At 39.9% G+C, this 25,933-nt stretch overlaps 1 protein-coding gene across 1 annotated transcript in view; it reads right to left on the bottom strand.

The window, feature by feature from the left end:
• Positions 1-25,933, bottom strand: part of TEX15 (testis expressed 15, meiosis and synapsis associated) — a 64,287-nt gene that overhangs the window by 33,316 nt on the left and 5,038 nt on the right. The window contains exons 2-3 of the mRNA XM_062213226.1: positions 21,667-21,832; positions 8,082-8,319 (exon numbers count right to left, since the gene is read on the bottom strand). Of these exons, the coding sequence (XP_062069210.1) occupies positions 8,082-8,319; positions 21,667-21,832 (404 nt within the window). The remainder of the gene's footprint in view (positions 1-8,081; positions 8,320-21,666; positions 21,833-25,933) is intronic.

The following is a 25,933-nucleotide window of genomic DNA, read 5'->3' as shown; positions in this document are numbered from 1 at the left end:
AGGTTTTCTGCCTTCACCATTTCTCATAGTGATGACCATGTTTCTGTGTTTCTGTGGTTAGCACATCCTTAAACATCTTTTGTAAGGCTGGACAAGGGGTGACAAATTCTTTCAATTTCTGTTTGTTATGGAAGGTCTTTACAATTATCTTCATTTCTAAATGAGTATTAGGATATTCTGGGTTGACAGTTTTTTTTTTCCCTTAAGACTTGGAATAAATCTCACAATTCTCTCTTAGCCTGTCCTAACGGAGCTCCTCTGAAGTTAATCTAGCATTTCTCTCATGCATATTTTAGAATCTTTTCTCTATGTTTTACTGTGGAGTTTGACTACAATGTGTTGTGGTGAAGATCTCTTCTGGTCATCTCTATTAGGAGTTCCATGTGCTTCCTGTACTTGGATGTCCCTTTCTTTCTCCACATTAGGAAGTTTTCAGCCGGCGCTGTGGCTTAACAGGCTAATCCTCCGCCTTGCGGCGCCGGCACACCAGGCTCTAGTCCCGGTTGGGGCGCCGGATTCTATCCCGGTTGCCCCTCTTCCAGGCCAGCTCTCTGCTATGGCCTGGGAAGGCAGTGGAGGATGGCCCAAGTGCTTGGGCCCTGCACCCCAAGGGAGACCAGGAGAAGCACCTGGCTCCTGGCTTCGGATCAGCGCGACGCGCCGGCCGCAGTGGCCATTGTAGGGTGAACCAACGGCAAAAAAGGAATACCTTTCTCTCTGTCTCTCTCTCACACTATCCACTCTGCCTGTCAAAAAAAAAAAAAAAAAAAAAGAAAAGGAAGTTTTCGTAATTATTTCACAAAAAAGGACTTCTAATCCATTCTTTCTTTCCATGCATTCACGTACTCCTAAGACTTGTATGTTGGGTCATTTGAACTGAATCTGTTCTTAAGGCTTTCCACCATATTTTTTATTTGTTCTATTGAATTCTTCATTTCCAATATTTTGTTTGGATTTCTAACATATCAATTTCATGAGAAAAATTTTCTTTCATGTCATGTACAGATTTCTTCAGTTCGTGGATTTGCTTCTGATTACTTCTAAGTAATCCTATGAGCAGTTTTTTGAATTCTGTTTCTGGCATTTCTTTAATCTCTTCATTTTCACATTCTACTATTGAAGTGTTGTGTTCCTGTGGGGGCGTCATGTTGTCTTCCTTACTCTTGTTTCTTGAATTGCTGTGTTTCTATTCAGGCATTTGTGGATATACTTGTTGGCTTTTTTCCCACCTATGATGGCTTTTATCTTTGCACTATGCCTCTATGGATTAGTGGAGTGTCTGTTCTTTCAGTGAATACTTGAGGCGTGTGCTGGGTATGACCAAGGAGCTCTGTTCAGTGCTCCAGGGTGAAGGGAATGGACGTCCAATGTAATTCCCAAATTGGGCATGGTAAATCTCCTTTTCTTTTTCTTTTTTTGTAATCATTGAGGAGAGGTTTGCTCAGCTCTGCTGGCATATTCTCACGCTCACCTTGTCTCCTCCAAGGAGACCAATGCCTGGGCGCTAACCCCAGTTGGGTACAATACTTATCCATACTGCTATAAGTACCACACAAAGAATCTGTTTAAACCTTGGTGTGAGCACAGATCCCACAGCAATGACCCTTATTAGGGAGTCCTGTGCGTGTGGAGCCACCCACGGTGACTGCTGCAAAACCCAGCCACACACTGTGGCCTCCCACACAGCCATAGGGTTTTCACAGTTTCAGCACACAAGGCTCCCACAGTGTTGAACACCCAGACCCCTGTCAATCCTCCCAACCAGACTCAGGTGTCTCCTCTTGGCTAGTTGCTGGGCCTGCAGACAAGCTGGCACAGCTGTTATGTACGTCCAAAACGGTGTCCACCTGCTCTTGGTTACTTCAGGACACTGGTGCCACGTAGTTGGGGGGGGAGAAAAATGTACCCCTTTTTTTCCCCCCTCTAGGTTGGCAGATATACTGCCCTCCACAGGGCTCCAAGCCAGACTCTGCCAGGGTCTTTCCACAGCTTTATCTCCAGTGGCTTGGGCTGCTGCAGCTTGGTTTCACTTTCCAAAGCTGGTGCTGAGGTTCTCAGCTACAGGGCTCCTGAACTGTGTGCGTCCACACCCCCCATGTAGACCCACACTGTTCCTCTAATTCACGTGGAGTTTCCTCCGCTGTTTTCTCCTTAACTCTTCCCTGAGATTGCACTCTTTCCATGTTTTTTAAAATTATCTTTGCCTGGACTAGAGCAGTAAGCTCTCTTCCTATTCCACCATCCTTGTGGCTCTCCTTTGTACACTTCTTGTGGGAGCCAGGGTAAGCTATTGTAACACTGGAGACGTGTGCTCTGATCACTGATTACTGCTTCTGATAAAAGGTACAGACAGAGGCGGCAACCACTATTGTTGTGTTGTTGTGTTTCTCCCCATCACTGCAAGCTCCTTCGTCTTCTGACAAAAACTTCTGAGAGATTTAAAGGGCCAGTGCCTTCTTCATTTTTCACATTTTCCAATTTTGGGAGCCAACAGAGAAGATTATGACATTCAAAGGCAACCACATACACGGCGGAAATCAAATAGTCAGTGTGCAAGCAGAGAGGAACAAGAAGGCTCAGAAACAGATCGGAGAAAACCTTACTATATATTCGCCTCGGGCTGATTCTGGACACAGAAACAGCCTAAGATAATAAACAAAAGAAAAAACCCAAGAAAACAGCAAATCCTGGGAAGGGGATCTGATTTCCAGAGTAGCCACATTTTAAATTCAAATATCTAGTTTGCAACAACAACAACAACATCACAAGGCACACAAAGAAACAGGAAATTAGGGCCAGCATTGTGGCACTGTGAGCTAAGCTGCTGTCTGCGACACCTGCATCCCCTATGTGTGCGGTTCGATATCCTGCAGTTCTACTTCTGATCCAGCTTCTTGCTAATGTATTGAGAGAATCAGCAGAACATGGCCCAAGTACTTGGGTCTCACTCATGTGGGAGAACTGGAAGAAGCCCCTGTCTCCGGCCTGGCCCAGTCCTGGTCACGGCGGCTATTTAGGGAGTCAACTAGTGGATGGAATATCCCTCCCTCCCTGTCTGTAACTCAGCCTTTCAAATAAATAAAATTTTTCTTACAGAAGAAGAAACAGGAAATTATACCTCATTAAAGGGAAAAAATAGAACACCACAAACTGTCCCTGAAAAAAAAACCCAATGGAAGATTTACTAGGCAAACACTTTAAAGCAACTGTCTTAAAAGAACTAATAAAGTGGAAGAAAGCTCCAGACAATTATGCACAAAATTAAAGTATTAAAACAAGAGAAAAAATAAAAAAAATCCTATAGCTGGTTAAATAAAATAACTGAAAATAAAAACTCACAAGATGAGGCCGGCACTGTGGTGGAGCGGGTAAAGCCACCGCCTACAGTGCCAGCATACCACATGGGCACTGGTTCGAGTCCTGGATGCTCTACTTCCAAGCACTCTGCTATGGCCTGGGAAAGCAGTAGAAGATGGTCCAAGTCCTTGGGCCCCTGCTCCCATGTGGGAGGCCAAGAAGAAGCTCCTGGCTCTTGGTTTCAGCCTGGCCCAGTCCCAGCTGTTGCAGCCATTTGGGGAGTGAACCAGTGGATGGAAGATTTCTCTCTCTCTCTCTCTCTGTCATTCCCTCTCTCTGTAAACTCTTTACTTTCAAATATAAATAAAACTTAAAAAAAAAGTGAACCGAACCTACAGGACTTAATGGGGTGCTGCAACGAGGGCCCACATATGCATTGTGGAGGTCTGAGAGAGAAAACGCATAGAAAATATATGAAGACATGGATGAAAACTTCCCAAGTTTGATAAAATACATGAAAATAAATGTGCAAGAAATTCAATGAACTCCAAGCAGGAAAAACTCAGAGGCCTACAGTGAAATACAAAATGTTCAAAGCCAAGACAGAAATTTTTGAAAGCATGAGGGAAGCAACTCATCATACACAAGGGATCCTCAATCAGATAATCAGCAGGTTTCTCATCAGAAACTTTGGAGGCCAAAAGACAGTAGGTTAAAACATTAAAATTGCTAAAGAAATAAACTGTGGGCCAAGCATGCTATATCCTACAAAACCATGCTTCAAAAGTAAGGGAGAAATGCACACATTTCCAGATAAAAGATGAGGGAATGCATTCCTACTAGAGTTTTAAATTACCCATAAGAAACTTCATTGCCACCATACTGCCCTGTCAAAAGGAGTCCTGGATGCTGAAATGAAAGAACATTTGACAGTAACAAGCGCCTCTGTGAATAAAGATCTCAGTAAAAGTAAATACATGGAAAAAAATTTAAAAAGTAAATACATGGGAAATTATTAAAGTAAGTATTATAACAATGGTATATAACCACATTTTGTTTCTATATGATATAAAAGACTACTACATTAAAATAATTATTGGTCCAGAGGTGGTAATGCCACATTTTATTTTCCACATAATCTAAGAGACTATTGAATTAAAGATGTAATTTTGTGATATCAACAACTGAAAGTGGGCGACAGAGCTGATGAAATGCCAAGCCTTTACGCTGTTAGAGTGCTGTAATTTTAGGATACTATGTGGAATTCCCATGGTAACCTCAAAGAATGTAGCTAATGAATAGTAACAAAAGGAAATGAGAAGATTTAAATATTTCGCTAAAAAAAACCCTCCAAACAACTAAGCACAAAAGAATACAGTAATACAGGTTGAGCATCCCTAATCTGAAAATTTGAAACCAAAATGAGAGCATTTTTGAATTTTGGATGTTCAACTGAGAAAGTTTATGCAAATATTCCAAAATCTGAAAAACTCCCAAGTCTGAAACACTTTTAGACTCAAATATTGATAGGGAAAAATAACCTGTATTAGTTATGAGGTACAAAAACTGTAACGCTATAGGAAACAAGGCAAAATGAGAGAAACTCCTTCTTAATAGTGATTAATTTAAATAGAAATAGTTTGAATTCTCCAGTCAAAAGACAGAGATTGGTAGGGTGGATAAAAAAATATGATCCACCTGTAACAGACTGATTTTCAATGTAAAGATACAAATTAACTGAAAGTGAAAGTATGGGATTGGGAAGGGTATTCCATACAAATAATAACCAAAAGAGAACAAGGGTAGTGATGCTGATATCAGATTAACAGATTATAAATCAAAAGGGTCATAAGAGCAAATAAGGATGTTATATGCTAATAAGAAGTACAATACAAGGCCGGCGCCGCGGCTCACTAGGCTAATCCTCCACCTTGCGGCGCCGGCACACCGGGTTCTAGTCCCGGTCGGGGCACCGATCCTGTCCCGGTTGCCCCTCTTCCAGGCCAGCTCTCTGCTGTGGCCAGGGAGTGCAGTGGAGGATGGCCCAAGTCCTTGGGCCCTGTACCCCATGGGAGACCAGGATAAGCAACTGGCTCCTGCCATCGGATCAGCACGGTGCGCCGGCCGCAGCGCGCCTACCGCGGCGGCCATTGGAGGGTGAACCAACGGCAAAAGGAAGACCTTTCTCTCTGTCTCTCTCTCACTGTCCACTCTGCCTGTCAAAAAAAAAAAAAAAAGAAGTACAATATACATGGGGCTGGTGCTGTGGTGTAGTGGGTAAGGCTGCCGCCTGCAGTGCCAGCATCCCATATGGGCGCCCGTTTGAGTCCCTGCTGTTCCACTTCTGATCCAGCTCTCTGCTATGGCCTGGGAAAGCAGTAGAAGATGGCCCAACTCCTTGGGCCCCTGCACCTGCGTTGGAGATCAGGAAGAAGCTCCTGGCTCCTGGCTTCGGATCAGTGCAGCTCCAGCCATTGTGGCCATCTGGGGGAGTGAATCAGCGGATGGAAGACCTCTCCCTCTCTCTGTGCCTCTGCCTTTCTGTAAATCTGCCTTCCAAATAAATTTTTTAAAAAAGTTCGATACAGAAAGATATAACAAATACATTTACAAACAAATAACAGATCATCAAAATAACTAAAGCAAGAATTGATAGAATTAAAAAGGGATAAACAATTGGAGATTTCAATTTTGCAGTCTATAACGGATAGAACAATCTAAAGGTCAGTAAGGAAGACCCACAATTATGGATAGAACAGTCAGACGGAAGATCAATAAGGAAACAGCATCTGAACAACATAATAACCAACTACATTTAACAGACGTAAACAGAAAACTCTACCCAAGAAGAGCAGCACGCACATTTTTCTCAAGTGCACATGGGGCATTTTCCAGGACAGACTATAATGTTAGGCCACCAATTAAGTCTCAATAGATTTTAGATCCCAGATAATTTATAAATTACATTCTCTGACCAAAATGAGATGAAATTAAAGATCAACAGAAGGAAAACTGCAAAATTCACAAATGTGGAAAAATTAAAAAGATTTTTTTCCTTTTTATTTGAAAGGCACACTTTCAAATGTTCACTTCCCAAATGCCTGCAACAGGCAGGGCAGGGCCAGGCTGAAGATAGGAGGCTGTAACTCAATTCAGGTTTCCCACAGGGTGGTAGAGACTCAACTACTGGAACCATCATCTGCTGCCTTGAGAAGCCAGGCTGGTATTAGACTTGAACCAAGCACTCTGATATGGAATGTGGGTATTCTAAGGAGGGACTGCTGTGTCAAACACTTGCCCCCACAGAATTTTATCTTTGTTTTTTTTTTTTAAACATTTAAAGTGATTTCATAATTTTAAAAAAAAATTTTTTTTTAATTTTTTTGACAGGCAGAGTGGACAGTGAGAGAGAGAGACAGAGGAGAGGAAGGTCTTCCTTTTGCCGTTGGTTCACCCTCCAATGGTTGCTGTGGCTGGCGCACCGCGCTGATCCGATGGCAGGAGCCAGGTGCTTCTCCTGGTCTCCCATGGGGTGCAGGGCCCAAGGACTTGGCCCATCCTCCATCTACACTCCCTGGCCACAGCAGAGAGCTGGCCTGGAAGAAGGGCAACCGGGACAGAATCCGGTTCCCCGACCGGGACTAGAACCTGGTGTGCCAGCGCCACAAGGCAGAGGATTAGCCTGTTGAGCCATGGCGCCGGCTAAAAAAGTTTTCTTTAAACCTGTGATAGATGTATCCTATTTCAGAGAAAGAATGTATGCCAAACTTCACGACACACTATTGCTGGGCAGTGCAAGTCAGCTTTTTTTTTTCCCCAAGATTTATTTATTTATGTGAAAGAGTTACACAGAGGAGAGGCAGAGAGAGAGAGAGAGAGAGGAGAGAGGAGAGAGAGAGAGAGAGAGAGGAGAGAGAAGAGAGGAGAGAGAGAGAGAGAGAGGAAATAGAGAGGAGAGAGAGAGGAGAGAGAGAGAGGTTATCCATCCGTTGGTTCACTCCCCAGTTGGCCGCCAGGGCTGGAGCTGCACCGATCCGAAGCCAGGAGCCAGGAATTTCTCCCAGGTCTCCCACATGGGTGCAGGGGCCCAAGGACTTGGGCCATCTTCTACTGCTTTCCCAGGCCAGAGAGCTTTCCGATCCAGAGAGCTAGAACGGAAGAGGAGCAGCCGGGTCTCAAACCGGCGCCCATTTGGGGTGCCAGTGCTTCAGGCCAGGATGTTAACCCGCTGCACCACAGCTGCAGCCCCAACAAATCAGCTGTTTTTAACAATGCTTTCTCTCTTTCTCTCCCCCCACCGCCCCTCTCTCTCACACACACAGGGTTCAAAGGTCCTGTATACCCAGTACCCAAGTTTCCCTATGTTTACATCTTTCATACAATGGCACAATTACCAAAATTAAGAAATTAGGACTGGCGAACTATTAATTAACTAAAATAAATGGAAAGGGTTTGACAATTTTATCTTAAGCTAGAATTATGGTATTACAATATTTCAGAAGAAGGAGCTTAAAATGCTATAGTACCAATAATGGTATAAACCAAACAAAGAAAAATATATGCTTTGGGAAGACAGAGATGATAAAAGCTGACTTTGCTTACTTGAGAGTTTTGTCTGTGCTACATACTCATGTAAAGAGGAATAGGGAAGAATTCTGAATGATGATAATAATATTAAATATATTTTATATAATTAAAATATAATTTATAATAAAAGGAAAATATATTCATGTTAATTTAAAACAAATTGTCCATAGAGTTAGTAACTGTTTTATGCTACCCACCTTAAAAATTATAATATTTTCCACAGTAATGCTGCGACTATGAGCATAATTCAAGGCAATATCAACGTGTCTAAATATATAAATTCCAAGAAGAGGATTTCCTAGAATCTTCAATGTAGATGATTTGGTACTTATTCCTTTCTGATATATCTCTGCCACATCACTTTGAGGAAGTGCTAAAAAGCAGAAATGCTCCTCAAGTTCTCGGCCATGTCTTCCATTCTCTCGCATCTCAGACCTAAAACAATTAATGCATATAGTTAAAAGAGAATACCAACAGCAGTTTCACAGAGAAGATAAACATTTCAGTTTACCACAGTTAGAAAGGAAGAAAGTATATGATAATATTCAGAAGTGTTATTACTCTGGGATAATAAGAATTACAGTCCAGTCATCTAGGATTTATGGGCTACATTCTGTATAAGGTTAGTGATAGTAACAAGAGCTAACATTTCCTGAAAGCTGTTAATGTATCTGATATGAAGTCTTAAGCTCTGCATGCATGTTTTCATTTTGTCTCAACTGCCCAAACAGTTACCATAGCTGTTATGATGTATATTTTAAAAATGAGAAAAATGAGAGTCAAAAAGGTAATTCTGCCGAAGTGGCAAAGCAACAGAGTTGGAATTGTACAACTGTTGCCTGTCAGGTTCCAGAGCTCAAGTTCTTACTAACTGTATTGTGGAGGAAGGAACACGCATTTCCTTACTATGTAACTACATATCTGTATATGATCAATTACAGGACCATTCCTCATTTCTTAATGATCCAGAAAACAGGTGGGAGAAATAAGCTCATATTTGATTCTAGACTGTTTTAGTGGTTCTTTTTTTTTTTTTTTTTTTTTTTTTTTTTTTTTTTTTTTACAGGCAGAGTTAGAGACAGAGAGAAAGGTCTTCCTTCCTTTGGTTCACCCCCCAAATGGGCATTATGGCCGGCGCGCTGTGCCGATCCGAAGCCAGGAGCCAGGTGCTTCCTCCTGGTCTCCCATGGGGGTGCAGGACTCAAGCACTTGGGCCATCCTCCACTGCACTCCCTGGCCACAGCAGAGAGCTGGCCTGGAAGAGGAGCAACCGGGACAGAATCCGGCACCCCAACTGGGGCTAGAACACGGGGTGCTGGCACCGCAGGCAGAGGATTAGCCTAGTGAGCCATGGCACCGGCCTAGACTGTTTCAGTAGTAACAAAATTATAGACCATCCTCAGAAAAGATTAAAACCTGACTACAGATACTCCTGATTCTAGCATTTCCCTAATAAGACCCATTTAACTGCATAAAATATAAAAGCCTACCTCACACTGGCATATCATATTGGGTGTTCTACATGGTTTGTTCAAGAACAGTGAAAGTATCAACCAGCACACCAAGTAATAAAATAGGTTCGATACATGTTCAAAATATGATTCCAAATAATTTTTGGCAATTGAAAGTTACAGAGCCTAGCAAAGGAATGCTTGTATGCACCACGAAAGGAAAACTAACTTTTTAAAGTATATGCTTTTAAAATTTATTTCCTAGAGCATTACCACATAATTTGCATTATATATGCTATGCACATATGCACACTGGTATTTGTTTCATTTGTAAGAATGAATGCTAACAGTACACAGGACCACAAAACACATGGCAACAGTAAGAAACAAGTATACTGATTATGACCACTTTTCCCTCATAGTTCTGGAAACGTCAAGCTTAACCTTTGACCAAACATGTCAGCATTTCCTGCTCTTTTTTTCAACTCGGCATCAGAGATTCTGAGAACAACTAAGATCTTTATGTTGACTGTTAAGGCTTCATTTTCATGAAAGAATTATAATACTTCCCCTCCTATTTTTCTGATTGCTCAGTTGGGATTCTTCAGATCTGGAAAAACATTAACTTTCTGGGTAATGCCTATAAAGAATTCCCACTTGGAAACACTAACAGGACACAGGGTTGAAGGGAGAAAAGAGAAACACACCATTCTAAGTCTCTTGTACTACACATAAATATAGTATTATCTGAAGAAACACTGTGATAGAGATGTATAACAGAGATCCTTGAGTAGGGTTTTTCAACAATGGCAACACTCACATTTTGGGCCACATTCTTTTGTTTTATCTAGTCATACACATGGACATTTTGGGTTAAATTCTTTGTATCTAGTTATGTTTCTGGCTAGACATTATATCATTTTAAGGGACTTAGTGATATGAAACAATTTAACTTAATAAAAATCTGACCCGGGGCAACAAAAAAATCACTGTAAATTAAAGCAGAAAATCCTACCTAGAGTTTTTTTTTATTATTATTGGTAATAAAACCGGTAAATACTTTTTAAATTTTCAATCGATATTTTCAGAATTACATTTGAAAAAATTTAAGCCTAGATACTATTTAAATTCTAAAATGACCAACACAAAATTAGATTTCAGAATTATTTCTGACTTCTAAAAAGTTGTATTAGAAGTTTGGCTTTCCAAAGTTACTTAAATACTAGGATTTATGCTATAATGTTAAAAACCAGAACTTTTGTGTCTCAAGATTTCTATTTCAGAAACAACAGGTAAAATGAACCTGAATAGACTTGTGTAACATAATCAGCTAAGTATATGAAGAACTAACATGTACAGAGTACTCTATTAAGAGACATTAGTAAGCATCAGACTTTTTGCTAATAGGATATTATCTTATACTTAAAAAGAGTAATTTTTCAGAAATGTTTCCCATGTTGAAAAATTAAATGTATTTATTGTATTACAGGCAGATACATACACACAGACACACTGACAGTGTGCTCGCATATGCTGATTCATGCCAAAAAGGCACATGATGGCTAGGGTTGGGCAGAAGCTTGAGGCTGAAGACCAGAGGTGGGAACTCAATCAATTATTCCATGCAGGTGACAGGAACCCAACTACCTGAGCCATCACCGCTGGCTCCTGGGGTGTTCATTAAGAAACTGTAGTCAAGATCCAGAGCTGGGGATCAAACCCAGGCACACTGATATGCTATGTGGGTGTCTTAATCACTGTCTTAACCACTATGCCAAATATCTCCCCATTTAAAAAAAGTTTGTTTTTATTGCAGTTTTTGAAAGGCAGACACATATCTTCCAAATGCTGGTTCACACCCTTGCCCATAACAGCCAGTGCTGAGCAAGGCTGTCGTTAGGAGCCAAAAACTCAAATTGGGTCCATATATGGGTGGAAGGGACCCAAATACTTGAGACACCATCCGCTGCCGGGGTGCACATTAGCAGGAAGCTGGATTTTAAGTGGAGTAGCAGGGACTCCGACAGCATCTGACACAGGATGGTGTTCCAGGCGTTCCAAGTGGTGATTTCGCCACACTGCCTGTCCATCCTTCCCATGTTTTTATGCAGCAATACTAAAGAAGATTTTGTGTCAAACCTACACCTTACAGATTTTTTAAGTTCTGGAGTGGGAAGACCAAAATTAGCCCAGTATTCAGGTGTTGGAATTTATATTTACAGTCTTGTCTGTGGGTTTCTCATTTTCGTAATTACTTTTTAAAATTACTATTTTATTCAATATCCAAGAAATAAATCAAGAAGTTATAGAAGCTAACACAAACTAAATAAGTGGTAGAAACAGGACTAGAAGATTGTGTATCTTTCTGAAGATCATGAACTTTTAATTAAGCATGTGCTATTGTGCTAGCTCCCTACTGAAACCAACAGAGTGAAGGTATATATGCCTCAGATGGAATACCTAGTCATAGTTCATCACATCATCCAGAATAGGTTCCAAGACAGATTGCATGCAGTAGAGAAATAAGTTTTTGTTGAGTAAATGCAACATAGGAAGTATCTTATCCCTAAGTTTAACTGGAAACAAAAGTATAAATGAGATATTTAGATACCAGGGGTGCCTACAGGACAAAATCAAAGTATTCAAGTAAGTACTTTTAGAAAATAAAGCAATGAGATTATTTCTCTGGAGAGCTAGAAAGAGAATTTACTAGTTTTTAAGTCCATCAGATTGCTACTGGTAAGAAGTCATTGTACAATAGGTCCAAAGTACAATATTCTAATCCCCACTTCTTCACAGGGACCTTCAGTAGATACTTCAAAATTGTGGACAGTATGGAATCCAAATGTCTTTTTTCCTTTTAAATAAGCACTTAATCATGCACTGCAGTAACTTCAGCAGTTTGATGTATAACGGCAGAACTAACATGAATTTCTTTTTCCTCTTACAATTTCATGGATACCAGATTATGCTGACTGCAGACCTTAGCACACTTTTTTTTCATTCCTCAACAGCTGAAAGTAGGGGAAGGGAACATCCAGCCTGCAGGCGGTGTAAGACCTGTGAAATCACTTGGCCTGCTGATTTCTATAAATAATTTACTGGTGAAACTCAAAAAATCTATAGCAGGGTAATTTTTAAATTGATAATTTTGTATGGTCCACAAATAAAGTTATAAATATTCTAATGGCCTTTTCCACAAAAAAGTTTCTCCCCACCCTTGACTTAAAGGAACCACTCTTACAGTTTTTCTTGGGCTTTTCTGAATTTTCAGTATCATCATTATTCAACTTTGGAGTAAGTAAATTAAGAACTATGAAGAGAACTGTGACAGTTACTGGGACAATTTGATAACTGAGATGGCTACTAAGTGATTAGTGGATGGGAAATGTACACAGTGTGTATTTAAAAGAATTAACTTTATTATCTCAGGTATCTAAGTCTAAGATGGGTGAAGTTCTAGGGATGGTTGGTAGAATTCAGTTACTAGCAGTGGTAGTATTAGATGGCTAGTGGCTGGAGGCTCTTCCCAGCTTCTAGAAGTTATCCACACTCCTTGGATTATTATCTCCTTTCTCTATCTTTGAAGCCTGTAAAGGCAGGCTGAGTCGCTCCTGAATCTCTTTTTCTCTTTCATTTCCTTTCTCTGATTCATTCTTCTGCTTTCCTCTTCTATTTTTTTAAGTGTTAATGTGTAGAGCCCAGTTCACAACAGCTAATATATGGAATCAACCCAGATGTCCATTAACTGATGGCTGGAAAAAGAAAATGCAGTATATACACATGACGGAACACTATTCAGCCAGAAAAAAAGAATGAAATTCTGGCTTTTGCAACAAAATGAATGCAATTGGAGACCATTATCCTTAGTGAAATAAGCCATCCTCAAAAGACAATTTTCATGTTTTCCCTGATTTGTGGTAACTAATATACAGATTACAAAAAAACCTGTAGTACATGTGAGTGAAATGGACATCTTGAGATTTGATTATTGTTTATGACCCCTGTCTTTACTCCTGAGTAATAGTGGTTTTTCTACTTACTACTTGATTCTTTATTTAGTGGAGGGTTAAGCTTGTGATTATAAAGTAAACTGAAAGTATGTCATTGTAAAAATTAAAAGAAAAATAAGATGGGAAGGAGGAGGAGAGTAGGAGGGAAGCTGCAAAGGTGAGAAGTATCATTATGTTCTTAAAACTGTATATTTGAAATACATGAACTCTGCTTCCTTTATATAAATAACATTTTTTAGAAGTAAAAAAAAAGAGTTCCTGTGATTAAACTAGGTCCACCCAGACAACCTGAATAATCACCAATTTCAAAGTCTGTGCTATAATTTAGATACTAGCTTGAGTGTCCTTCAAAGGTATATATTAAAAGCTTAGTCCCCAGGGTGGTGCTATTCTGAAATGATGAACCAAATGATGCATCTCAAGAACTAAAAAGAAAAAAACCAAACCCCAAATCAGAAGATAATAAACATCAAAGCAGAAATTTTTTTAAAAAGAGTTAAAAAACCTACAGGAAGAAAATGAAATGAAGAGCTGTTTTCTGAAAGGATAAACAAAATCAACAAACATTTATACTGACCAACAACAACAAAAAGAAAACTGAAATAAAATTAGGTATGGAAAAGTAGACACAATTGATATCACAGAATTGAAAGGATTATTAGGGATTACTATGAACAATGGTGTAGCAACATAATTTTAAACACAGAAGAAATGAACAAATTTCTGGAAACATATAACTTGCCAAAACTGAACCATGAACACACAGGAAAGTTGTACATGCAATGAGACTGAATCAATAATAAAAAGTCTCTTAACAAAGAAATTCCCAGAACTAGATAGCTTTACTTTTGAATTCTACCAAATTTTTAAGGAAGAACTAACACTAAATTCTTCCCAAAATATTGCAAAAAAATTAACAGGGAAGGACTTCTTCCCAACTCATTCTACAAGGCCTGCATTACTCTAATACTAAAATTAGACATGATTACAACAAAAAAAGAAAAATGCAGCTTTATTTCCTGAATGAATACAGATGCAAAAATTCTCAACAAAATGCTAGCAAACTGAACCCAACCGTTCAACAAAAACATTATCACAGTCAAGTGGGATTTATCCCAGCGATGCAAGGATGGTTCAACATGTAACCAATAAATGTAATGCAACAGAATGAAGGACAAAAGCCACATGATTCAGTCACAGATGCAGAAAAAGCATTCAACAAAATTCGATATCCATTCGTTATAAAAACTGAACAAACTAGGTATAGAAAGAATGCATATCAATTCTAAAGGTTATATAAACCTACAGTCAATATCATACAGAATGCAGAAAAGCTGAAAGCAGTTCTACAGTCATGGGGAGAGGAACCTTTTTCGGCCAAGGGCCATTCATATATTTATAACATCATTTGCAGGCCATACAAAATTATATCAACTTAAAAATTAGCCTGCCAATGATTTACTGAAATTTCCAGTCTAGTCTGTGGTTGTCTTGACAAGGTCAGACAAAATGATTTCATGAGCCTTACATGGCCTACAGAATGGACAATACTGATCTTTGCCATCTGGAACAAGAGAAGAATGTTCTCTTTTACCACTTTTACTCAACACAGTACAAGAGGTCTGGTCTTAGCCACAGCAAATATGGAAGAGAATGAAATAAAGAGCATACAAATAGGGAGAGAGCATGTCAAATCATCCTTGACTGCAGATACAGTTATATATACAAAATATCTGAAAACTCCTCTAAGAGACTACCAGAACTGATAAATGAATGCTGTAAAGCTGCAGGCTAAAAAATAAACACATAAAAATCAGTCACTTTTTTATACATTATAATGAAACTGCTGGGACAGAAATCATAAAAGCAATTCTACTCATAATAACTATAAAAATGTTTATGAATGTATTTATCCAGGGAAGTGAATGACCTCTAAAACAAAAATGATGGGACTCTGTTGAAAGGCACAGAAAAGGACACACACAAAAATGGAAAGACCATTAATGTTCATGGGTTTAAAGAATACTAGGGGGCTGGCATTGTGGTGTAGTAAGTTCAGCCTTGGCCTGTGGTGCCAGCATCCCATATGGGCAGCAGTGGGATTCCAGGCTACTCCTCTTCTGATTCTGCTCCTCGATAATAACCTGGGAAAACAGTAGAGATGCTTGGGCCCCGGCCACCCACAACGGAGATCTAGATGGAGTTCTGGGCTCTTCTTGGTTTTGGCCTGGCTCTGTGGGCATTTGGGGAATGAAACAGTGGATGGAAGATATCTCTCTCTCTCTCATCACTGTGCCTTTTAAATAAATAAGACAAGTCTTTTAAAAAGATACAAGAAAATGAATTCCTAGAAGTGGAGTTCTGGGTCAAAGGGTATTTTTTTATTTTTGTAATTTTGATATCAAATTTCAAATAAGATAAATCTTTACTGTATGAATTTGAATTCCATTTACGGGGCAGAAAATATTTTAAAGAGAGGCTTTTGGGAAAAAACTACGGCAAGAGATTTATACTTTGTCCTACATTTATCTCCTGTTACATGTCATTCCTTGTTAGTCCACATTATCACTAACTTGGGAAAGATGAATTCTCTGAGCTCATTTTGAGAAACTGAACTATCAAACTATGCAAGAAGCAGAAATGTTTTTTTTTTTCTTAAAATAAAATCTGAATTTTCAATGATTTAAAAGATAGATCTCAGGGTAATGTGGCATAGTGAGTAAAACTGCAGCCTGCAAGGCCAGTATTCCTTTTGGGTGACAGTTTGAGTCCTGGTTGCTCCACTTCTGATCCAGTTCCCTGCTAATGGCCTGAGAAAAGCAACAGAAGACTGCCCAAGTGTTTGGGCCCTTGCACCCATGTGGGAGACTGGGATGATGAAGCCTCTGGTTCCTGGTTTCGGCCTGGCTCAGCCCTGGTGACTGTGACTATCTTGGGTGTTAACCAATGGATGGAACATCTCTCTATATAGCTCGTTCAAATAAATATTTTTTTTAAAAAAAGATTGCTCTTGGGTCTATGCAGTAAGTAATTAAGATACTCTAATATCTTCATTGTTCTGAGCAATTTTCCCCAAAACTGCAGCCTCATGACAGACATGATCTGTGCAGCAAGGTAGAGATTACCCCAACCCACCACACCGGAACAGTGAGGGTCCTTCCTGTTCTCTGAATCAAATGCCTGTCTTAGAATCTCTTACTGCGATACTCCTTTCCTAGGACCAAATTGAATTCAATTCGAGATTTTGACTTCAAGTACAGAAATCCATTCAAACTGGCTTAAAAAATATGTTAGCTTCTCCCAGCAAGTTCAGAAGTCATGCATCCTCTATCAGGATTAACTGGTTCCGTGATGCCACATGTCGTCAGGCATTCAGGTTTCTCCCATCTCTTGCTCTGCTGCACTCAGTGTTATGATGATCCTAACATTGGTCTCATTATTCTCCCCAGAGTGCTAGTTTCAACAGCAAGAAAAAGAAGTCTCCTTGTTCATAACTGATTGGTTTCTCTTCCCCAGAGACATAAAGCCTCAGTGTGTCACTGGTCCACATCAGCTCAGTTTTGCCCATTCTTGGAAATAAATATCAATAATATGAATAAAATTAACCATGGCTGACTCAGGCTACATATCTGGGGCAAAATGTACATTCAGCCATTAAGTACAGATTCAACCACAGCATCAAGCTGAGAACAGGCAGCCCTGCACTCACATAGGAGACCTGGAGGAGGCTCCTGGCTCCTGGCTTCTGATCAGCCCAGCTCCAACTGCTGTGGCCATTTGGGGAGTGAACCAGCGGATGGAAGATCTCTCTCTGCCTCTCTCTAACTCTTTCAAATAAATAAATAAATTCTTAAAAGGAAATAAAATTATTATCTTTTCAGATGTTTGATATCTTCAAAAGTTACCTTAAACAAAAAAAGGTCAAAATGATACCAATACTCAGAGCAGGAGACTTAATGAGAAAACTAAGCTTGCCTTTTACTCATTAAGGCCAGCTAAATATTGAGGTTACTTCAGATCTTCTCTCAGGAACAACTGGTTCCTTACATGTGCACCCACATCTTTATTAAAACATTAAATTATTTTACATTTAGCTGTATATTTCTCTACCAAAATATAAACTTTTTAGGGCCTCTGAGAAAACTCTTCATTGTTTTCTGAAGATATCAAAAATAATGTCAGATGCAGTAGGCACTCAACTTTTAATGAGTGATCAAACAGACATTCAGATTATTGAGGTGTCTTTGCTGATTTCACACTTAAGTAGTAGACACAATGGAAATAAGAAACGGAGACTGTGACCTATGTCAATGTCCCTGCTGCTCCAGTTCTGATCAGCTCCCTGCTCATGGCCTGGGAAAGCAGCAAAGATGGCCCAAGTACCTGGGCCCCTGCCACTCATGTGGGAGACCCAGAAAAAACTCCTTGCTCTTGTCTTTGGCCTGGCCTGACCTGGCCATTGCCTCCATTTGGGGAGTGAACTAGAGGAAAGATCTCTGTTTCTCCTCTTCTTTCTGTAACTCAGCCTTTCAAATAACTAACTAAATAAATCTTTTTTTTTTTTTTTGACAGGCAGAGTGGACAGTGAGAGAGAGAGACAGAGAGAAAGGTCTTCCTTTTTGCCGTTGGTTCACCCTCCAATGGCCGCCGTGGCAGGTGCGCTGTGGCCGGCGCACCGCGCTGATCCGATGGCAGGAGCCAGGGTCTTATCCTGGTCTCCCATGGGGTGCAGGACCCAAGCACTTGGGCCATCCTCCACTGCACTCCCTGGCCACAGCAGAGAGCTGGCCTGGAAGAGGGGCAACCGGGACAGAATCCGGTGCCCCGACCGGGACTAGAACCCGGTGTGCCGGCACCGCAAGGTGGAGGATTAGCCTAGTGAGCCACGGTGCCAGCCTAAATAAATCTTTTAAGAAATTAGAGACTGATATCTTTTTAAAGTTATTCACTTATCCTGAGAGTGTAGATGTATAAATTTATTCTTTCTCCCCTAAGAAGACTGATAAAAATAAAAGCCAGAGACAGTCACTTTTCACTTCTCCATTGTATTATCCTCTCCTGCTAACCATTCTGTTTATTTTTTGTTTCCAATTTTTCCTTCACATTACTTCCTGGTATCACTGATTTTTAAAAGTGAGATGAAAGATTAATTTAATTTGACATTTAAACTCCCACTGTGTTGCCAGATTGTTTTATACCATGGACACAAAAACAAAGATAAAACTTACACTATAGTAGGGGAAAGAGAACAATCCAACATAATGCCTTAAGTCCTATATGGGGAGGGTCTGACACTGTGGCATAGTTGGTAAAGCTACTGCCTATATATGGTACTGGAATTCCATATAGGCGCTGTTTCAAGTTCTAGCTGTTCCACTTCTGATCCAGTTCCCTGCTAATGACCTGAGAAAAGCAGCAGCAGATGGCCCAAGTGTGTGGGGCTCCTGCCATCCACGTGGGGGGCCTGGAAGATGCTCTGACCTCCTGGCTTCGGCCTTTTGTGGCCATCTGGGGAGTGAATCCACGGATAGAAGATTTCTCTCTCTGTCTCTCCCCCTCTCTCTGTGACTCTGACTTTCATATAAACAAATAAATATTTTTTAAAAATAATATAATTAATTAAAAAATAATAAATATTTTTTAAAAATTTGAGTGAATAAGAAAAGAGTTAAGTCCTATTGCAGTTGGTCATTAGATACATTAGATACATGAGTAGTTGTTTTTAATTTTCTGTAATACTAATAGGGATTATGAAGAACAAAATTTTAAGTCTTCAAAGAACCAAAATCAAAAACCACATCAGGAATTCATTTTTCATCAATTTGTTCTTTCAACCCAAAAGTGACAAGATATATTCAGTCCCTTCTAATGTCACTCAAAGCTGTGGTTTTAGAGAAAAAAATATGCCACAACTAATTTTGTCATGTTTTCCAATTCCAAATCTCCGAACTGACACCAAGTAAGGCAGCATGTCTAAATCAAGAAAAAATGATTTAAAACTAATAAAACAACTCCTAAACATTCCAAAACAGGTTCACTATGTGTGTCCAGCAAGTTATAATTAGGCTATAAGTTAAACACTGCAAAATGGTAAAGGAGGCAAGATTGAAAAAATGAAAAACACCAAACCAAATTTTTCTTTTTCTTTTTTAAATTTTTTTGACAGGCAGAGTAGACAGTGAGAGAGAGAGACAGAGAGAAAGGTCTTCCTTTTCCATTGGTTCACCTCCAATGGCTGCTGTGGCCAGCGCGCTGCGGCCGGTGCACTGAGCTGATCCGAAGCCAGGAGCCAGGTGCTTCTCCTGGTCTCCCATGTGGGTTCAGGGCCCAAGCACTTGGGCCATCCTCCACTGCACTCTTGGGCCACAGCAGAGAGCTGGACAGGAAGAGGAGCGACCGGGACAGAATCCAGCGCCCAGACTGGGACTAGAACCCAGTGTGCCAGCGCCACAGGCAGAGGATTAGCCTATTGAGCCGTGGCGCCGGCACCAAACCAAATTTGTACTTACACAAGATCTATCCTATGAATACAAAATATTTATAATGGGGGCCAGCGCTGTAGCGTAATGGGTAAAGCTACCACCTTCAGTGTCGGTATCCCATATGGGCGCCGATTTGTATCCCGGCTGCTTCACTTTCGATCCATCTCCCTGCTATAGCCTGAGAAAGCAGTAGAAGATGGCCCAAGTCCTTGAGCCCCTGCACCTGCCTGGGAGACCTGGAAGCAGCTCCTGACTCCTGGCTTCGGACTTGCACAGCTCCAGCCGTTACGGCCAACTGAGGAGTGAAGCAGTGGATGGAAGACCTATCTCTCTCTCTGCCTCTCCTTCTTTCTCTGTGTAACTCTTTCAAGTAAATAAATAAATCTTTAAAAATATATTTACACTGAGAATTTTGCATTTGCAGTTATTTTTGTTGTCAAAATAACAATATGATTTCCATAAATATTATTTAAGTGTCCAAAATAGTGGAAGCCACCTAGAAAGATTGGTTTTAGTGGAACAGTTGGAAAAAGCCAGACACAATAATCCAAAATTAAAATATCAACTCAGGGCTGCAGTTGTGGCACAGCAGGTTAAGCTGCTGCTTCCCACATGGCATCCCCTAAGGGTGCTGGTTTGAGACTCAGTTGCTCCACTTCCAATCCAGCTTCCTGCTAATGCACCTGGGAAAGCAGCAGATGGCCCAGCAGCTTGGGATGCTGCACCCAACCAGATGAAGCTCCTGACTTGCGTGTAGCCCAGTTCCAAATGTTGCAGCCATTTGGAGAGTGAACCATCAGATGAAAATCTTTGTCTTTCCCTCTAACTCTGCCTTTCAAATAACTAAAATATTTTTCAAATACTTATTTGATTTTTTAAATAAAAGATTTATTTATTTGAAAGACAGAGTTTCAGAGAGACGTAGAAACAGAGGGACAGAAAGAGAGGTCTTTCATCTGCTGGTTCACTCCCCAAATGGCTGCCAATGGATGGCCGATCTGAAGCCAGGAGCTTCCTCTGGGTCTCCCACATGGGTGCAGGGTTCCCAAGGACTTGTGCTATCCTCTGCCTCCTTCCCAGGTGCATCAGAAGGAACCCGAACCGGCGCCCACATGGATGCCAGCCCTGCAGGCTGGGGTCTTAACCTGCTGCACCACAGCACCAGCCCCTCTTTATTCATTTGAGAGGCAGAGTTACAGAGAGAGAGAGGGAGACACAGAAAGAAAGGTCTTCCATCCTCCAGTTCACTCCCCTACTGGCTGCAATGGCTGAAGCTAGGAGACACGAGCTTCTTCTGGGTTTCCCACGTGGGTGCAGAGGCCCAAGCACTTGGCCATCTTCTACTGCTTTCTCAGGCCATAAGCAGGGAGCTGGACTGAAAGAACAGCAACTGGGACATGAACCAGCGCTGATATGGGATGCTGGCACTCAGGTGCCGGCCCCAGTGAAATATTTTTTTTAAAAAATCCAACTCAGTCTCTTAATAGTTGTGAAAATGGAAAAGAAGTTACTTTCTGATTACTTTAGCTATTGTTTTAGGGATCTACAAAATGGCTGCTTAATAAATATAGTGATGCATGCTTCTGAAAAAATTTATCAAGATTAAAAAATTGGAAGGGGATATCTGAAATCTGACTACAACACATGAAACTTACTAGTAAAATTTACAAATTTTACACTTATAAGGGCTATGAGAAGGTAACAAAATAATTATCTCTACTTATTTTCTTGGTAATACTTATTAAATCTCAAATGGCAGAAGTAAATTAGCATAAGACTGCATAGAAAACAGAAATAAAACAAAATCTCAAACATGTTTAGGTCATGGTAACTTACCTCTTAGCAGTGAATTTTTTTTCCAGATCTTCATTGTGGACAAGTTTTGTATCACCAAACTGCCATGACAACTGTAGATCACAGCTTACATCAAGCCTGCACTGGTTGAGAGTATCATGTATGAAACTATACTCTCTAGTATTGGTGCAACAAGGTGACAAATAAACTAGAGAGAAGAAAGAAAGTGGAAAGTAGTTATTTGTGTTTAAAATGACACTGTGTATATCTGTACAGTGACAACTATGTATCTGAAGACACAAAATAACCAAGTACTTAGAATTTTTATTAATTGAAGGCATCAATTTATATTTATAGTATTCTGAAACAGTAATATGGACCATCTACATTTTATACAAATGAAAAAAATTACCCACATTTTTCCTCTACATACCTATTAGAGTTCTTAAAAGTTGATATAGAGAATTTAAGTTACTCGTTTTCAAGTTAAGATGAAAACTGATTCTACAATGCACATCATTACACAAACTACCACATGAGTTTTTCTGTATTACCCGAGAAAAGATGAGGTAATATACATACTAGAAACTGACTCAGTTATTTTGATTTGCAAAGGTACTAGAACACTTTTGTGAACTGCTGTCTGATACAGAGGCATGAGTAAGAGGAAACAGGCTTTCTAAGGACATTGAGCAATGTTAAAGAACACTACCTTAATTAACTACATGCATAAAAGAATAAACACTCCCTTAAGGAAGAGGATTCAGAGGTAGCAGGCAAACACAGCTGATTCTTATTATTTGTGATAGCATCTTCTATCAGAGTTAGTGACTACCGAACAACTGTTCTTAGGGGAAAGAGATTCCTGTGAGCATCTGATCACTTCTGAAAACTCAAATGACATTTACACTACATAGTTTCATTTGTCAGCATCAAGACCCTGAAGATGTTCTCCCATTTTCATTTAAAACTGTGTTTTACTGATCTATTTTTTGTCTGGGTCAGAGTGAATCTCATTTCTTGGCTTGTGGATGTCAGTTGCTTGAGCAACAGTTGATGAAGACTGCCTTTCCTCAACTGAATGCATCTTCATTACAAATCAACTGATAGTCAATTAAGCAGACCTGTGTGGGTCTATTTTTTAACTATTACATAGCTTCACTGATTTATGTGTCTATCCTCTGTCAATATCACATTATATTGAGTACTGTGGCCAATACAGTAAGATTTAATGCTGGGTTAATAATTCCATATACCTTTTCTCTTCTATTTTAAATTGTTTTAGCTACTCTAGTTTCTTTGTCTTCCCATGATAATGTCAAAATAAACTTTTCTATTTACAAAACATATTGCAGGGATTTTGATAGGAACCACAGCTAAGCTATAATCTGTGGCAAGTCCACACTGTCACTGAGTCTTCTTTTTTGTCCCCCAAAGATTTCCCTATTATTTGAAAGGCAGAGGTACAAAGAGGCAGAGGCAGAGGTGCAGAGAGAGAAGTCTTCCATGTGCTGGTTCACTGCCCAAATGGCTGCACTGGCCAGAGCTGGGCCGATCCAAAGCTAGGAGCCAGGAGCTTCTTTCAGTTTTCCCATGTGGGTTCAGGGGCCCAAGCACTTGCACCAACTTCAACTGCTTTCACAGGTTGTAGCAGAGAGCTAGATAGGAGGTGGAGCAGCCTAGACTTGAACTGGCACCCATATGGTGCAGCCACTGGCTTTACCTGCTACGCCACAGTGCCAGCTCTTGTCAGTAAGTCTTCTAATCCTTGAACACAGTATGTTTCTCCATATACTTAATTTTCTTTGAAATTTTTCATCAGGATTTTATAGTTAAGTATAAAAGTCCTGGACATTTTGGTGGATGTATATCTAAGCATGTTATTTTTTGAACTATTTTAAATGATGTTGTTTCATTTCCACATTCTTTTTTTAAAGATTTATCTATTTATTTGAAAGTCAGAGTTATACACACAGAGAGAGAGAGAGAGAGAGAGAGAGAGAGGTCTTCCAGTGTTGGTTCACTCCCCATTTGGCCACAATGGCTGGAGCTGTGCTGATCCGAAGCCAGGAGCCAGGAGCTTCTTCCAGTTCTCCCATGTGGGTGCAGGGGCCTAAGGACTTGGGCCATCTTCTGCCGCTTTCCCAGGCCATAGCAGAGAGCTGGATCAGAAGTGGAGCAGCCGGGTCTTGAACCGGTGCCCATATGGGATACTGGCACTACAGGCGGTGGCTTTACACACTATGCTACAGCGCCAGCCCCGACATTCTTTTCTAGTATTTAGAAATACAACAGAGTTTTTGTATTTTGAACTTTTATCCTGTGACCTAACTGAACTTACTTATCTGTTGATTTTTCTTTTTTTCATTAGTCGATTCCTTGGAATTTTTAATATAGACCACCATGTCTCTTTAAATAGGGATAATTTAATTTCTTCTTTTTTTTAAACTATATGCCTCCACTTGATTTTCTGTGCTGGCAAATCTTATAGTATTACGTTGAATAGGAGTGGTAAAATAGAACATTCACAATTCAGTTGTAGCAAATAGTTCATTTAATGTATTTTTGAGTTATACCTGCTTACATTTTGTTAAGGTATCTGCATCAATTATCATGATGGACAATTAGTCTGTGATTGTTTTGTATTGTATTTGGTCTTAGAACCTCATAAAAGGCATTTTCTCAACTTCTATTCTTTCTAAGAGATAATCTAAAATCTGTATTCTTTAAATGTTTGATAGAAATCTCCAGTGAAACCATCTGGACCTGGAGATTTGTTTTTTAACAGTGAATTAAATTTCTTTAAAAGATATAAAACTATTTAAATGATCTATTTAGTATTATGAACTTTTTGATAGCTTATACTTTTTGACAAACTGGTCTATTTCATCTACATAATCATGTTAAGTGTATATATTCATTCAAAGTATTCCCTTATCCTTCAAATACCAGACAGTTGGAAGTGGTAAAGTATCTCATTTTTGATAGTGGAAATTTGGGGCTTGCATGTTTCTTCCTTTGTCAACCTTGCAAGAAATATGTCAATTTTATTGATTTTTTCAAACAACCAGTTTTGTTGTTTCACTGAGTTTCCTTTAGGATTTATCTTCCTTTCCTTTAGGGCTTATCTTGCTATTTTTTTTTCTGTTTTTTTTTGTTCTTTTGTGGTTTAAGATGGAAGCTTAGATTACTGACCTGAAATTCTTTGTCTTGTTAATGTAAGCATTCAATGATATAAATTTCCCTGTTAGTAACATTCTCTGAGTTCCTCAAATTTTGTTATGTTGCAATTTCATTTTTGTTCCGTATAGGTAGTTATTTCCCTTAAAACCCTCTTGAATATTTGGAAATGTGTTGCTTACTTTCTAAGTGGTGAGAAATTTACTTCTTTTCCTGTTTATTAACTTCTACTTTGCATTTGGTCAGAAAACACATTCCATAGGATTTCAATTCTTCTAAATATGTTGAGATGAGGTTTATGGCCCATTACATGTAAGTGATGTTATGTTGGGCCTTACCACTGCTATTTAATTATTTTTTGTTTTTCTCTCTGAATATTTCTTTTCTTTTCTTTCTTTCTTTTTTTTTGACAGGCAGAGTGGACAGTGAGAGAGACAGACAGAGAGAAAGGTCTTCCTTTGCCATTGGTTCACCCTCCAATGGCTGCTGTGACTGGCGCACTGAAGCCAGGAGCCAGGTGCTTCCTCCTGGTCTCCCATGCGGGTGCAGGGCCCAAGCACTTGGGCCATCCTCCATTGCCCTCCCGGGCCACAGCAGAGAGCTGGCCTGGAAGAGGGGCAACCGGGACAGAATCCAGCGCCCCAACCAGGACTAGAACCTGGTGTGTCGGCATCGCAGGCGGAGGATTAGCCTAGTGAGCCGCAGCACCGGCCTTGAATATTTTTAAAAATCCATTTGACTTATCTTTGCTGTCTGAAAACAAACTGAATTGAAGTAACTGCAGATTCACATGACCTTTTAAGATAAAATACAGAGCAATCCCATACAACATGTGCCCCGTTCTCTCAAATGGTAACATCTCATTTTATGATGTCTTATATATTTCCTCTAAATACACAAGATAGAAGGTTATAGTTTGGGCTACAACTATTAAACATAACTAGAACATTCAAGATGATGATCTATTCTATGAGGAATCTTCAGAAAGTTCAGATGGTGACACTTGGGTGGAGGAATGGTGCAATCACTGATATTTAATGAAAGGTTTACGGGGACGATCCCTCAATAAATATCAGTGATTGCAACATTCCCTCCACCCAAGTGTCACCATCACACATAGAGATACAGA

Source organism: Lepus europaeus, chromosome 16 (assembly GCF_033115175.1).
Source record: "Lepus europaeus isolate LE1 chromosome 16, mLepTim1.pri, whole genome shotgun sequence".
NCBI classification, from domain to species: Eukaryota; Metazoa; Chordata; class Mammalia; order Lagomorpha; family Leporidae; genus Lepus; species Lepus europaeus.
This window is presented reverse-complemented; position numbering and strand designations above follow the sequence as displayed.